This window comes from Eutrigla gurnardus (assembly GCF_963514095.1).
Source record: "Eutrigla gurnardus genome assembly, chromosome: 18".
NCBI classification, from domain to species: Eukaryota; Metazoa; Chordata; class Actinopteri; order Perciformes; family Triglidae; genus Eutrigla; species Eutrigla gurnardus.
Window position 1 is genome coordinate 16,929,264 of NC_139929.1, and position 15,129 is coordinate 16,944,392.

Here is a 15,129-nt window from a genome sequence, read left to right on the forward strand (position 1 = left end):
AAACAGCACGTTTAGTAGAAAGTGCAAATTTCCTATGTAAGTTCATATTTAACGTTATGTTGTGGGCTGTTAGGCTCATGTTGTGCAATAAAAGTTTAGTCTGTTAACAAATATAATTCATGTAGTTGATAATATTAATAATAATCATAACAAAGATAATATTTATATAGCCCTTATCAAAACGAGCAGCAGTGCACTTTAAGAGGCAGACATAAAAAACCCAGATACACATTAATACAGTATAACTGTCAAACGTTACTTATGTGCAATATATTATATGATACTCCCTCAACAGCAGATACGTTGTTCGAGGTAGTAGGTTAAACAAAACATAAGGACGGGAGATTACCATTTAAAAAACTGCGTAGTTGAATTTAAAACGGCTGAGCACATGCTGCGGCAGATCTTGCCGGATGCTCATTCTTCCACAATTCTCCGTAATCTTTCAACAGTAGTTCTTCTTTTCAGCCAGTGATGTGAGTTGATCCAATGATCAAATTTTATCATGGGTTTTAAATGAGTCTCTCCTCAACTGGAACCAAAGTCTTGTGGAGAATGCGGGCATCGATCCCGCTACCTCTCGCATGCTAAGCGAGCGCTCTACCATTTGAGCTAATTCCCCTCTGCCAAGATATAACCAGTGGCCCGATCTTCCTTACATCCTTCTCCCCAAGACACCACACTCTTCCAAACTTTCCAGGCTCATGTCAAGTATGTCTTCATGAATATCCATGAAAGTTAAATGGTTGTTTTTAATTTGTTCTGGGTTCGTGATTAGCTTTAAGTCAAACTGGAAACAAGAGGTTTAAACCAGAAACCATGATTCTCACTCAGTCTAATGTAAAAATTTACTTTAGATTAAAGACCCAGCAGTTACACTTTTTTCAGTGTGTGTGTGTGTGTGTGTGTGTGTGTTTGTATGTATGCTTGCTGCCTGCAGCTGAGCTCTTATCTGCTCCATGAATCCTCAGGATGATGAAGAAGATAGAGAAGTCCAGATCCTCTCTAACCCTGCCTCGGTCACACAGGAACCCTGGTTGGAATCTGTGCTGTCCCAGAATGCAGATCCAGCAACTAAAAAAACAAAACAATCTGCCATAGTAGGAAATAAAATTAATTATAAATCATCAATAACTGTCCAGGATCATATCTCCCTCTTTCTCTTTAACTCAAGTATAACTTGTTATAATACTGACCACAAAAGGAAAGAGGAACTATATCCTAAGACATTTAAACCTTTGTGCTTTTTCCTTAACAGTGTTAATAAATCATGTTACACAAATGATCCCTCATCTCTAATCAACCATGTCTTTCTCATTCACACGTATAGGTGTACACTTGTACATGTAAAATCATGAGCATCAGCCCACGTTTAGCTTCCCGACATTGAACATGACTCATAAATTCAGACCTTGAAATGAAACCTATTTACTTTAAGGCCAAACAAACAAACAATAGTCAGTAAATCCAAAGTTGTACCTTCATGAGGGTTACACTCATACAACATAACATTATTATAACCCCCCCCCCCCTAAGTTAAATTAAATGGCACACATTGACAAGAGGCCAATCAAGCAAATGCTTCTTCCTCTGAGCCTAATAAAAGATCGACCCTTCAGATCGATTATCCACAAAGAACAACACTGTTATCGCTGGAGCTGTGCGCGCTCCCGCGAAGTGCATGTGCTACTCGGCGGACGGGCACAGCTTGGGCTGAACACCAGCCCAGACTGCGCGTGACCAAACCGCTGTTGTGTGGAAGTGTTTGATGACCCACGGGATCCCGCGACAGCTCACGTGACTCAGGTAACTCGTCTTTTTAACGTGCCGCCGTGACGCATTTCCTCCGGTCGCCACGTTAATTAGAACATGTTAACACTCGGAGGCCAAATTACATTTAAGTGTTAAAAGTATTTAAATTCTAAATATTGCGTTATAAACACAGTGACTGTCCTCTACTGTTGAAACTAGCTAATGACATTGAATTGTAGTATTAGCTGACCTGGAGTCAGGAGTCATACGGACCCTTTTACAGTTTGTTACCAATGATGACGTACAGAACATGAAGGTGTCCTCATTAAAGCCTCCTTACTTCCATCTGATGGAAACCAACCTAGCTGAAAGTCACCAGTTAACACGGTCACCGGTTCAGCTGAAACACCATCGTGATCCTGTCTGATTGCAGCAGAACTTGAGTCAGATTCAGATTCAGACAACTTTGTTGGTCCCAAGGAGGGCAATTCATTTGCAGCTTCTCCCATCCAGTCACACACACTTGATGGGGGAAGTCTGTTTTAGTATCTAGTCTGGATGGCTGGAACACAACCATGCTACATGAGCACCAATAATTATGATGACGTTGCAGGAAAATGTCTCTAGCTGACTGGACCGAACGGTGGACCAGGAGGGAGGACCAGTAGACCTACACCACTGTTTGTGTGGAACCAAAACTTATAATGTTGATTTATTTTTCATGTAATTTCTATAGTTATTGGAACTCACGTGCTGATTTATGAGGTTTTATTGCCCAAACTTAACACTTATTTTGTAGCAGGAAATTCATTTTGTGACCGTTTTGTTTTTTCAGTTGTTCTGAAGTAGCTCGGCAGCCCTCAACTGTGTTTCACAGACCTGGTTGCCCTCCACCGACCTTGTCATGGATGTGTATGTTGACCTCTGCGGTTCATTTGGGTAAGTGAAACATCTCCTGTAACCTTTATTGACCTGGTAAAGCTAAAAGATGAAAATAAAATAAAAGTGAATTAAAAACAAGCAAATCAGCTCAGTTAACTCGATCAACATGTTTCACAGCTGCATGTTAATGTTAACATGTGACTGCTGTGCATGCTCCTTTAAAATACAGTAAATGTCCTGCAAACTAGATGGAGAGGGTAAGTCCCGCCCCTTCCAGTGTTCCCTATGGGACATAGTATATCAAAGGAGAGAGATGAATATTATTTTACGTGTCTCTTACCTAGCATGTTACCAGAAGTCACATGATTTATTCGTTATTTCATTTTTAAACCAAATGTTGAGTTTTAGTCACATAACTTATACGTAACACCATTTCCATAATATCTTGTCTTATGCCTGTCATGGATTTTGCTTGTTAAAGTTCCTATTATTTTCTGATATTCCCTACATAGAAAACAAAACAAAACACTGGGATACATTTGAAATGTCTAACTCCTCCCCTTTTCTCAGACTTCCTGTGTGGATAGCATCCTTGCTGCACGCCGCCAAACGCCTGAGGAGTGACCGCGCCCGTCGGAAGAAGGCCTACAGGCTTCTGCAGAGGAAACTGGTCGGTACTTATGGAATTAAATGCAAATGCTAGCCAGTTAAATATTGATATTAGTAGGTTCGAATTGGGAAAATGTTGCATGTGTAAAGTTACGGCGATGCCAAAATGACCTTTATATACGACCACCTTGCTTTCACCACAGCCCTGACATGGACAAGAGAAAATGAACGGGAAAAACAAACGTGAATTCTCAAGGATTCTTCCGGCTCATTAAACATGGTCTCACAACTTCCTCTTTTTTCTCTTTTCGTCTCCTCTCATTTTTATTCCAGCTGTTTCACAGGGTCGGTGTGAAGGAGGGGGATCAGTGCCAGCCCACATACGTTTACCCTGAAGAGATCAAACTGTTGATGCGGTCCGTCTTCTCCCAGGACATCTGTGATCACCCCGACCCCTGCCATGACCGGGTGAGTGTCAGCACCTTTCAAAACCCATTTATTGAGAATTAACTCATGTTCATGGCTTCTGCCCCCGTGGAAACCACTGTCACTAAACAAAGATAGTGTGAAGAAAAAATCTGAAGATTGTCACTGAATAACTACAACGGCATACAACGTATTTGATTGTAGGGGGGGAAAAAAAATAGACATGGAGTGATATCCAAGAAAAACGCAAAAGACTTCTAAGATTAGTTGTAAATTTGCAAGAAAAAAAAAAAAATTCTTGCAGGTTAAGTCATAAAATTTCAAGAAAGATTCTCTGACATTAAACTCTTAATTTGATGAGAAAATAAAAAATAGTGGGTCTTTGAAATTCTCATCAGAATCAAACAGTAAAACAACAAGCTGCTGTTGTGAGGCACCGTGTGTGTCATAATTGAGCGTGGTGAGAATGTGAAGGTGTAATTGTGTTTGTGTGGTTTCAGGTGGTGTATCTCACTGTAGAGGATCTGCACAACGTTGACATCACCTGACCTCAAGTGTGCGTCTCTTCTTTTGCCTTGTCTGCACTAATGTACAGTTAGTTCTAGTGAGGGACCAGGAGCAGTTTATTTCTAGTCAGGTTGGGTTTATTGTAAACGTATCTCAAGATGTGTGACTGCGATGAACAAAAAACATCTTTGTAGTTCTATATGAGACAGTTCGTAGTGATTTTTATGTTTTATCTGCTGCGTGTTTCAGGGTTGAATTTGTTCTTTTTCTGAGTCATTGTGAGTCTTTAATCAGCAGTGAGCTTGCTGGAACCAGACAACCATTTTAATTAAAAAGAAGTTCACATTCTGCATATCATCACTTTCTATTTGGCTCATGTCCACCTCACACGTCCATGTTGTAGAGACCATCATTATACAACACAAAAAACAAAAATACTGCAGCATCTGACACATCTTTCTACAGTCAACCTAAGGCATGTGGTTTTAAGCATACACATATTAAAAGTAACTATAAATGGCTATTTCAATTTGTAACATTAACCAACATTAACCAACATAATGCTTCGTCTACATACAGAAATGTCAATACAGATATGAAATTAGGGAAATGTAAGGTCAGAGAATATTGTTCAGATATGTGAAGAAAATGTTAATATTCGACTAAATATTCAACATCTCTACTGAGGTGAGGCTGCTAGAATAACTTTTGCTCCCATATCAATGGGACAAGGAAAGGACATCCCATGTTTCCACAGCTGGTAGGTCAGTTACCATGGTAACTCAGTGTTTCAGCAAGACCTGCTTTCTGGAATCCACCCCTGAACCAGACCACCTGAGGCCTGGATGGTTCATCGTTTAGCAGATGATGATGTAGATGGCCCTTGCTCTACAAACCAATAGGAGTATTTTGAAATCAATTATTTTAGTGACAGGAAGCTGTAAAGAGCTCAGCGTCTACTGCAGATAAATGATGATCATAATAAATCCTTTAATCCTGGATATACAGTAGGCTGACTGTGTAAATTACTTTTAATTGTTCCTCACTTAGCTCCCAAAACAACTACCTCAGTTTTCACAACTGGACTGAGGTGTCCTGTGTGTTAAGTGGTTCTGCCAACAGGGGGCGCTGTAAACCAGCCAGCAGAGCAGACCAACAGACGGGCCAAGCAGGTCGCCTGGTTGGAGGGGAGTCGTGGGACTGGAGCCGGAGAAAGGTGCAGGTCGGGAGAAGCAAACGGTCCGGGAGACGCTGTCCACGGGGCCACATACGGGACCTCCTCCTGGGCCACACACACGGTACCTCCACCTGGGCCACATCCAGCCTCCCAGCAGCGGGGACACTCATGGATAACTCGGGTCGGAACAGAGACGCGGCCGCGGAGAGCAGCTGGTCGGCCGGCAGAGAGGAGTCCAGCAGCGGGACGCGGTCCGAGCTGCTGCCGGTGGAACTTACCTGCGAACCGGAGAGATACCGGAGCGCCAAGTTCAGCCTGGCGGCGTACCTGCTCTGCTGGGCCCTGTTCAGGTGGCTCCAGGTGAGAAGCTTTTCTACCGTTCGGCTGTGAAAACAAACTCGACTCGCCTGTACATGTAATGAAAATGGCTTCTAACATAGTTCTGCAGAGGCGACATCAACACCATCATGTGTTGCGTTCACTTGCTTACTTTTCCTGCACTTTCAGCAACTTTCCCAAAAGGGTAAATCAGTGTATCAGCTACACGGTTGTGTGTTTTTGTCAACTGGATGATTTAAAGCTGAGATTAAACTAAAAATAAAAATGTCACATCCCCACTTATATTTATTTATATATTATTTTGCATTTATTTATAAGTTATGCACGTCATGAAAAAATATCGTTCATGTTTTTTCATCAAAATCCATTCAAGTTTTATTTCCCTGTAAAACAAAATATGACATGTGCTTATGTAAGCTGCAACCACCCAATCATATCGTCCATCTGCAGCTTTTAGCCCTCAGTGTGTGTGGTCCTCAGTCCTCTCTCTGTATCACGCTGCAGTCTAAGTCCACTCACTGACGTCGGTCCAATACATGAAGGATTGAGGGACATCTAACTCCTTAATGCTTCATCCTTCTTCACACCGGAGGAAACTACACTGATGGTGGAACGTGACTCACTCCTTTGTTCACACTTTGTGTGTCTGTATTCATACATAAAACACAAAATAATTGTGAGCAAATGTATTAATCTCTTTTGCTACAATAAACCTATAATCACCATTGGTGCAGCCAATACTTAAGACGTGATTACATACACAGTCTTATTAGGCTTATACAACTAAATTACATAGGTTTAGACAAATTAACTACATAGTTAGGTTTATAAAACTAAATTACATAGGTTTAGACAAAGTAACTACATAGTTAGGTTTATAAAACTAAATTACATAGTTCAGTTGAGACACAAAGTTGAATGTTTTCAAGTTATTGTTAGAACTGTAATGGTATTATTAAGTACTCGGTATCGGTACTGACATTTATGTATTTGTACTGGGTCTGAATAAAAGTGGTATTGGTGCATCCCTATTTGTCGAGGCTTCAGATTCTCATACGCCTTCTGTAATTTATCTTTCCGTTCCCACAACAATATACAGAGGAAATTGGAATTTTTCCGGTATATGAATGGTGATTAATCGTGATTAATCCACAGCTATCATGTGATTTATCTGATTAAACATTTTAATCATTTGACAGCCCATATATTTATTTACAGGTTTTGTACAGTAGATACATTCAGTAGGAAGGTCTGTCTTGTATGGTTAAAGAGAAACGTGGAATCTTATATACAATTTTGCAGATGTGCATTTATAAACTTATATGTTCTACTGCAATAGTTGCATGTATGTGTGTTTTAGGGGCTGCAGTATTAATTCTGACATCACACAGGTGTATAGGCCTGAAAGCCTTACCTGAAAGTTTGTCATGACTCGCTGCACTTGACAAAACCATTTGCAAGCTGAATATAATTTAAGACGGGGCATGACGGGAAGAGGGTCCACCCAGCTGGACTCAGCTCCTCTTCTTTGTCTTAGCATGCAGGCTGCAGGAACAAGCAGTCATATCTTGAATGCGCCTGCAGGCTCCTCTCTGGTAAGGTGGCTCACATCCAGACTGATCCACCTCTGCACACATAACATATCGGCACACATTGCTTTTGAGTGCTAACAGAAAAGCTTTGGAGCTTTAAAGCTTTAAGGTTCAATTAAAATCCTCTTTACTTCTCTTCCTGTTTTCACCTTGGAGACACTAACTACGTTTACACGCAACACATATTCTAGCTTTATTCCTAAAAACACAACATTCCTCCTAATCTTTTGACATCACTGTCGCAAATGAATATTCCACTAATATTCTTCTTTACATGCTGCCGTTAATGTTCCTATTAACAAAACATGAAAAAGGCAACAGCAGGAGATGCTTGTCACATTACGATACTTGGCTTTTGCAAAGTTGTTTGGCGGTGGTGGACTTGTTGGACCACATCAACACAGCTTCTCTTCCAATCAGCTGGGGGAGGTGCAGACAAACAGCTGTTTATGTCCTGTCTCTCTCTCTCTCTCTCTCTCTCTCTCTCTCTCTCTCTCTCTCTCTCTCTCTCTCTCTCTCTCTATCTCCCGTTGACTGTCCCTTCGCTTCACATCATTTCCTGTTTATTACATATTTGTGGATTTCCACAATGTTGAAAATGCAACCAAGAAAGGCAAACCAGCTAAGAAACCTTGGTATGTGGTTGTGAGGCCAGTTGGATGTAACTGCTCTGAGGGACATTCCTGCTAATGATGGTCACAACAGATACTGACCGGTTTCTGAGGCAGAAATCTGGACCAGACCAGGCTCTTTGGTTCATCTGCATTTGTTGTGGTAGTAGTAGTAATATTAACAGTAGTAGTAATATTAACGGTAGTAGTAATATTAACAGTAATAGTAATATTAACAGTAGTAGTAGTAATATTAACTGTAATAGTAATATTAACAGTAGTATTAATATTAACAGTAGTAGTAATATTAACGGTAATAATAATATTTACAGTAGAAGTAATATTAGCAGTAGTAGTTATATTAACAGTAGTAGTTATATTAATGGTAGTAACAGGAGTAGTTAGTATTAACATTAGAAGTAATATTAACAGTAGTAGTTATATTAATGGTAGTAACAGGAGTAGTTAGTATTAACATTAGAAGTAACAGTAGTAGTAATAATAACAGTAGTAGTAATAATAACAGTAGTAGTAATAATAACAGTAGTAGTAATATTAACAGTAGTAGTTAGTATTAACAATAGAAGTAATATTAACAGTAGTAGTAATAATAACAGTAGTAGTAATAATAACAGTAGTAGTAATATTAACAGTAGTAGTTAGTATTAACAATAGAAGTAATATTAACAGTAGTAGTAATAATAACAGTAGTAGTAATATAAACAGTAGTAGTTAGTATTAACAATAGAAGTAATATTAACAGTAGTAGTAATATTAACATTAGTAGTAATATTAACGGTAGTAGTAATATTAACAATTGAAGTAATATTAACAGTAGTAGTAATATTTATAGTAGTAATAATATTAACGCTAGTAGTAATATTAACGGTAGTAGTAATATTAACAGTGGTAATTAGTATGAACAGTAGAAGTAATATTAACAGTAGTAGTAATATTAACAGTAGTAGTAATATTAACGGTAGTAGTAATATTAAAAGTAGTAGTTAGTATGAACGGGAGAAGTAATATTAACAATAGTAGTAATATTAATAGTAGTAGTAATATTAACGATAGTAATATTAACAGTTGTAGGCAAATTGTATTTGTATAGCAGCTTTTAACAACAAGGTAATTCAAAGTGCTTTACATAAAACATGAAAAGCATTGGAAAGTAACACATAAGACATAATTATACAAAACAAAATGCAAGGTCATAATAATAGTAATATTAACGGAGGGATCATCTCGTGACTTGATGCTTGTAATGTCTCTGTGGTGGAACGTTACCCAACAAAGGCAGGTATATATGTGGACATTAAATATGAATGTATTCTACCCATGAGCTAATAGAAAGTCTTTGTGTTGAGGGTCATTCTCCATCTTTGGTGTTAATGTTCTCTCATATCTGACAAGCTGTGGCTCTCTGTCCTACGGATGTTAAACCATGGGAGACTCTTAACGTACATCATCATTGGTGACAAACTGTAGACGTTTCTGTCCAGGATTCTTTCTTTGCCTTGGCTGCACAATGAAGCCTCCATGTTGCTTTTTCTGGCTTAGACCTTCTTATCTGACACCAGGGACCGGCTGAACAGGGACCGAGGAAACCATATCCCCCATTATGTAATCATGTGACTAAGGTTCCTCACTAAGGTCAGGTGATGATGATTGAAACAATGTCAACTGAGCTGACCCATATAGACATTGGACGAGTAAGATGACTTGCATTTAAGACTTTTTTTCATCAAACCACATGTATGTATCCAGTCAGGTTCTTGTCCTGGTTGTCGTGTTAAACAAAACTTACTAAACTAAGAATAAAGTTGTCAACATGACGGATGTCTATTGAATATTAAATATTGCCTTGATACAGTCTTAGTAAGTTGATTCTTTTTAGTAGGGCTTTGTATCAGCATTTCTCATCATTTTGTAATTTTCATTCATTATGGAAGAAAGAATACATCTGAAACTAACATAAACTTTCTATTTTTATTTTAATCCTGAATTAAGTCTTTATTACCTTAAATATAAACAAATAAATAAATGATTAATATGACAGAATCCAAATGATGACAAAATTAGGTAATAATGACAATAAGATGGAAGAGAAAGGGAAAACTAAACAAAAATCTGTGGTCTGAGATCTCTTAGACAGAAATAGTAAAGTTTACTTAAATATGATGCTCCCTTTCCTTATCAATTATACACACACCTAAATAATGACACATGAAATGCATAAATACATACAAAGATAATGATAATTTGGGATAATATATATCCCAGGTTTCCAACAGAATCTAGGTTTTATTCAATAGTTGGCTCCTCCTAAAAACACATTGAGTCCATTGAACTAGTAACTAGTGTTTCATGTCTCATTTGATTTTGTCAACAGTCTTCTTTGTATGGAATCTTGCTTTCTAAGAGCATCGAGGTACCACAGATGGCCCATATGTTACATTTACTGCATCTTGGAAGATGGTGCAGTGGTTTTCATGCAGCTTGTCATGTGTTAAAAACAGCTTCACACAGACAGGAAGTGGTTGGTTGGCATCAAACACCAAACCACAGGTCTTGCATGCACATAGTGAGTTGACAAGGCAAAGAAAAACAACACAGTACCAGAGGAACTCCCAAATTATACACCAAGACTTCACTGTCACCAACAACATGCAGGCTCACAATGGGCAAAACCTGGCAGCAACCTCCGGTTCTGTACAGTGAGCCGCCTTAAACTGCAATTTTCTCTGCTGGCCAGCAGGGGGCGACTCATCTCTGATTGTTTAGAAGTCTGAGAAAATGACCCAACTTCTCTCTTGATTTATTATCTCAGTAAACATTGTCAACATTTATGGTCTCAATCTCTAGTTTCAAATCTTCTTCAACCCAGCATGATTTTCATTTAGTAAATTATGGTCCATTTAGAGTCTAAGAGACCAGAAAGCAGGGGATGCTTTGAGGCAAGGCTATCTTGCGATTGACAGTTCGTCACCACTCTACCAATGTTAGCTACTAGTAATATTAACCGTAGTAGTTATGCTCCTGCTGTGGAAAATGTTGGACAAGAAAACACAGCCACATCCTGGGAAGAATCCCGGGAGGAGTCGAGTTAGGAACAGTAGATATGCAGATTTTAATTAATTTCTTTAATCGATAGTCTTCTGTTATAATAAAAAAATACAAAATAAATACTAGCAGAATCAGGACCACGGTGGCGATGCAGTCTGGATCAGGTTCCTCCAAGATCCAAATAAACTTTTTGAGATGAGAAAGCACAAGGACTCTGGAAAGAGAGAGAGAGAGAGAGAGAGAGAGAGAGAGAGAGGGAGGGAGGTTCAGTGTAGGCGACCATTCCATTATACTCTGAAAGTTCACTTTTCATTGGGAAATACTCTTTTGTTACCTGGGACTTTACTCACATGTCCAGGCCACCTGGGGGCTTGTGATCCATCACTAGTTTGAAACTCTTCGGTCGTAAAAGGTATTTCTCGAACCTCTCACAGGCGCAGAAACTTGATCTGCACATATCTGGTTTCCACATCAGTCAGTCTCCTGGAGCAATACTGACTTCTAGCCTTCTCCATGGAGCTGACGTCATAGAATTTCAACACAGGTGATTTTTATGTCTCTGGAACGCTGTCTGTTGTACCGGCATTCACATCAACATCCATGAAAAGCGCACCAATGGCGGGTGCTGCCGTTAGAGACATACCTTGGAGGGACCACATCTGCTTGGAGAAGACAATCTTCTGCAGTAATGGGGGGTTAACAAATTATGGTTCCTCAATCTGGTTCACATGTCTCAGAGACATCTGAGCAGTATTGTTGAAAGTGAAAGACTGCTTAACTCAGTGTCACATATTGTAGATGAAAACAGAAACAGGCTCACTGATGATGCAGATTTTCATCAAAAACAACCTGCCTCTCACTTTTTCAAAACAGCTTAGACCTCACAGATGCAAGTTAGTAATGATACCTTAAATGTATAATTTCAGTTGTTCAGTTGCATTTTGTGTGGTACTGAAATTCACTGAATGGTTTCCAGGATAGTGAAATATTGTGTGTGAAATGTACTTTTGTAATTGTGTATACAAAACCATACAGTTGAATGTTACAATGTTAGTAACAGCAATTTGTTACAGTCAGATCATGAAAACATGTGCTAAAAAACACCCTCTACATGAAGATCTGAAAAATAACGATATTAGACAAATTCCAGTCCACCTCTAGGATAAACCACAGCGCTGAAACCTCTTTATATGAGGTAGGAAACTACCTGAGAATGTCAGCTGCTTCACTGATGTGGCTGTCCTCTTTTTATTGGATAATAATACTATAGATGGCATTTTAATCAAATTACATGAGAAATGCGTAGGCCTTTCTGGGGCAGTGCTCAACTGGTTTTCACACGTAATAGTCAGAAAGGAACAGTCTTGTTAGCCTAGACGTTTGACATTGAATACGGTGTTCCTCAAGGAAGCATTTTAGGTCCTGTCCTTTTTTCCTTATATTTGCTCCCTCAGAGCAACATTATCATTCACCATAACGTCCAATATAACTGTTGTGCCAACGACACAACTATCTATCTCTGTTTTATCAACTCCAGTCGTTTGAATGCTCATTTTAACTCATTAATAACTGGATGAGTTATAAGTTGTGATTATAGGTCCGAAAGCAGACAGGTATAGACTAGACTAGCCTGTTGAAGCATGTCACAGATCTGGTTCTTTTAGATGGATCTATGATACATAGAGAGCAGATATCTGGATAGCAGGGAATGCTACAGAAGTAGTTTCTTTATGGGTTTCATTATTTGCTGTGAAAATATGTCACTGCTGTTCGATATACATTTTTTTTTAGGATGAATCTTTTAAGGATTAATCCCTAAAATGTGTTACAAAAATGCTGTATTCATCCCTTGTTTATTTTCTCTCCTCAGAAACTCAGATGCCAGTCTGCTCCTTCAAAAGTAAGAACATTCCTCTTTTTAACTTCTCTTTATTAATCACACAAGTTATAAAGAGATCCTCAGGCGGTCTGTGTTGTTTTGGCCATGCTTGCTGTCTGAAAGTTGAGTTTGACTTCAAAACATGAATTATTTCTCAAAAAAAATGTCAAATTGACATAGTTCGTTGTGCAATACTATTACCAGAACATCGAAGGATGAGAGCAGCTGTGTGTTCTGATTCAAGGTGCGTTCAGGTGCATTAGAAAGCACTAAATTTCTACTTTGCAGTGATACCAAGCATGTTTTTTTCATGTTGATGAGAATATTATCCTGAATCTTTTAATCACAACGTGTTCTGATATTTAAGAAGTTTGTATCTGTAAGACTTTATTGTTAAAATACTTCATGATAAGACATACAATACACTTGGTTTATGAATTCTGAAAGCTGAAGTCCTCATGCTTTCAAAACAGCATAACATTTGTATGATCTACAAGGAGACAATTATGAAGTAGTGAACCTTCATAAGCAGCCGGGGATGTCAAAAAATAGATGGCAATGGCCACAAACCAAGATGATGATTGCCAAAAAAAGAAAATTGTGTGGCCTAAAATTTGAAGATTTAACTGAAACTAAATGAGTCAGTTGTTTTTATGCTTTTGCTCATGTTGAATGACTTCCTATACATTTATGAACACATCTCTGGGAAACACAAGATTTAAAGTGAAGCTTTTGTTTAATTGTTTGCGGAGAAACTCAGTTTTACAAATGTGTCCATTATATGAATTAATTGACTTGTAGACTTAGAATTCCTTTGGTTGAGGAGGACAGCCATAAAATGTGCTCGTCTGTCTGGAATAAAGGGCCGTCCTCCCCTCTCTCCCCCTCCCTCCCCCCTTTCTCATGAGCTCTTCTCATGTGGTCGGACTGACCAAACAGTCCCGGCTGCTGTGGAGACCTACTGTTTTCAACGTCTCCAACACCGGATGTTTGTTCAGCGCTGCTTTGGCCCAGGTGAGACTGTTTCTGTTCGTGTGAACGTGAGGACAGCGTGAGGCAGCAGGACGAGGCGTTCAGGTCCACAGAGAGAGTCTGTTATGTAGCGACCTCCCTCATTAGTTCCACTGGTTTTCATTTGTGTTGTCTTTGTCCGAGCAGAACTCCCTGAGCTCTGACAAATTGTAACAACAGCACATTTGTTCTGCTGCTCTTGTTATTAAACCACAGTCCGAGAGGATGAGAATAGCAGCGAGGCTCTCTGGTGGGCTGCTTGGCATATTTTTAACATCAAGAAACCGAGGGCTAAACTTAATTGGAAAGCTATTCCCCCAATTTCTCCCCTCCCCGGCCTTACTGTTAACTGGTAGAAGACATTTTATTTCACCAATTCTGGCAATAACATAATGTGTCAGGTTTCTGGTGATCCATCTTGAAATGTTTCTCTGAAGTGTTTGGATGTGACTTTGAACTTTGACCCCACATCCATCATCTGGGATTCTACCGGTTGGTTGAGAGTCATGCCAGTGACTCCTCACTGAGAAACAGTTTCCTTAAGGGGACAATGAAGTACGTAAGTACTTCTCTTTGAGCACAGATGGTTTACCGGTGGGCTGTCCGTTATCACATGCCCAATCTGATACGGTAGCGTACCCGGATCGATGGGACATTTTGCTTTATTGGAAACAGCTTCTGTGGGAAAACCGAATGTTTTTATGCAATCTGGTCTCCATTCTGGGCCTACTTTGAGCAGTTCACCTCCCTATCCTATCCATATGATGTGAGATGATTTGAACATGAATTGAATGCATTGGGTTTGTAAATAATCGAGATGCTCATATATATTGAGTATTTGCTTTGCCATTTGTTGTGTGTTTTTATGTTGATTATTGCCTTGTCAGAAAACAATAAACCAATAAATAGAAATAAAAGTGAAAAGAAACAAATACCTAAAAATCAACATATTGTAATTTGATGTATTTTTGTGCAGTTTTTTACATGCAGTTTCAATATGAGCCTCAACAGAAAAAACGTATCTCCGATATCCCTTCAGTGTTCATTTAATTTATAAATATTTGTCTTTTAGTAGCCTAAACAACAGTGAAATAGTTCACTACTTTCATCATCAGTGTAGTTCCCTCCGGTGTGATCAGTGAGGATGTTAAATGTTCCTCACGTAGTCTCTCTCTCTGCTTCCTAACGTTACGACTCCACTGATAGTTGCTCCTGGGAACCTCAGGGACTCTTCCGTTGACTTCATACAGAAGTGGCCCGTTACAACGATCCAATGCT

General features: G+C 39.1%; 1 protein-coding gene across 1 annotated transcript in view; it reads left to right on the forward strand.

The window, feature by feature from the left end:
- Positions 1–3,215: 3,215 nt before the first annotated feature.
- Positions 3,216–15,129, forward strand: part of LOC311029042 (uncharacterized protein) — a 35,494-nt gene continuing 23,580 nt past the window's right edge. The window contains exons 1-4 of the mRNA XM_084033910.1: positions 3,216–3,304; positions 3,577–3,711; positions 5,299–5,713; positions 12,832–12,861. Coding sequence (XP_083890036.1) covers positions 3,704–3,711; positions 5,299–5,713; positions 12,832–12,861 — 453 coding nt within the window. The 5' untranslated portion in view covers positions 3,216–3,304; positions 3,577–3,703. The remainder of the gene's footprint in view (positions 3,305–3,576; positions 3,712–5,298; positions 5,714–12,831; positions 12,862–15,129) is intronic.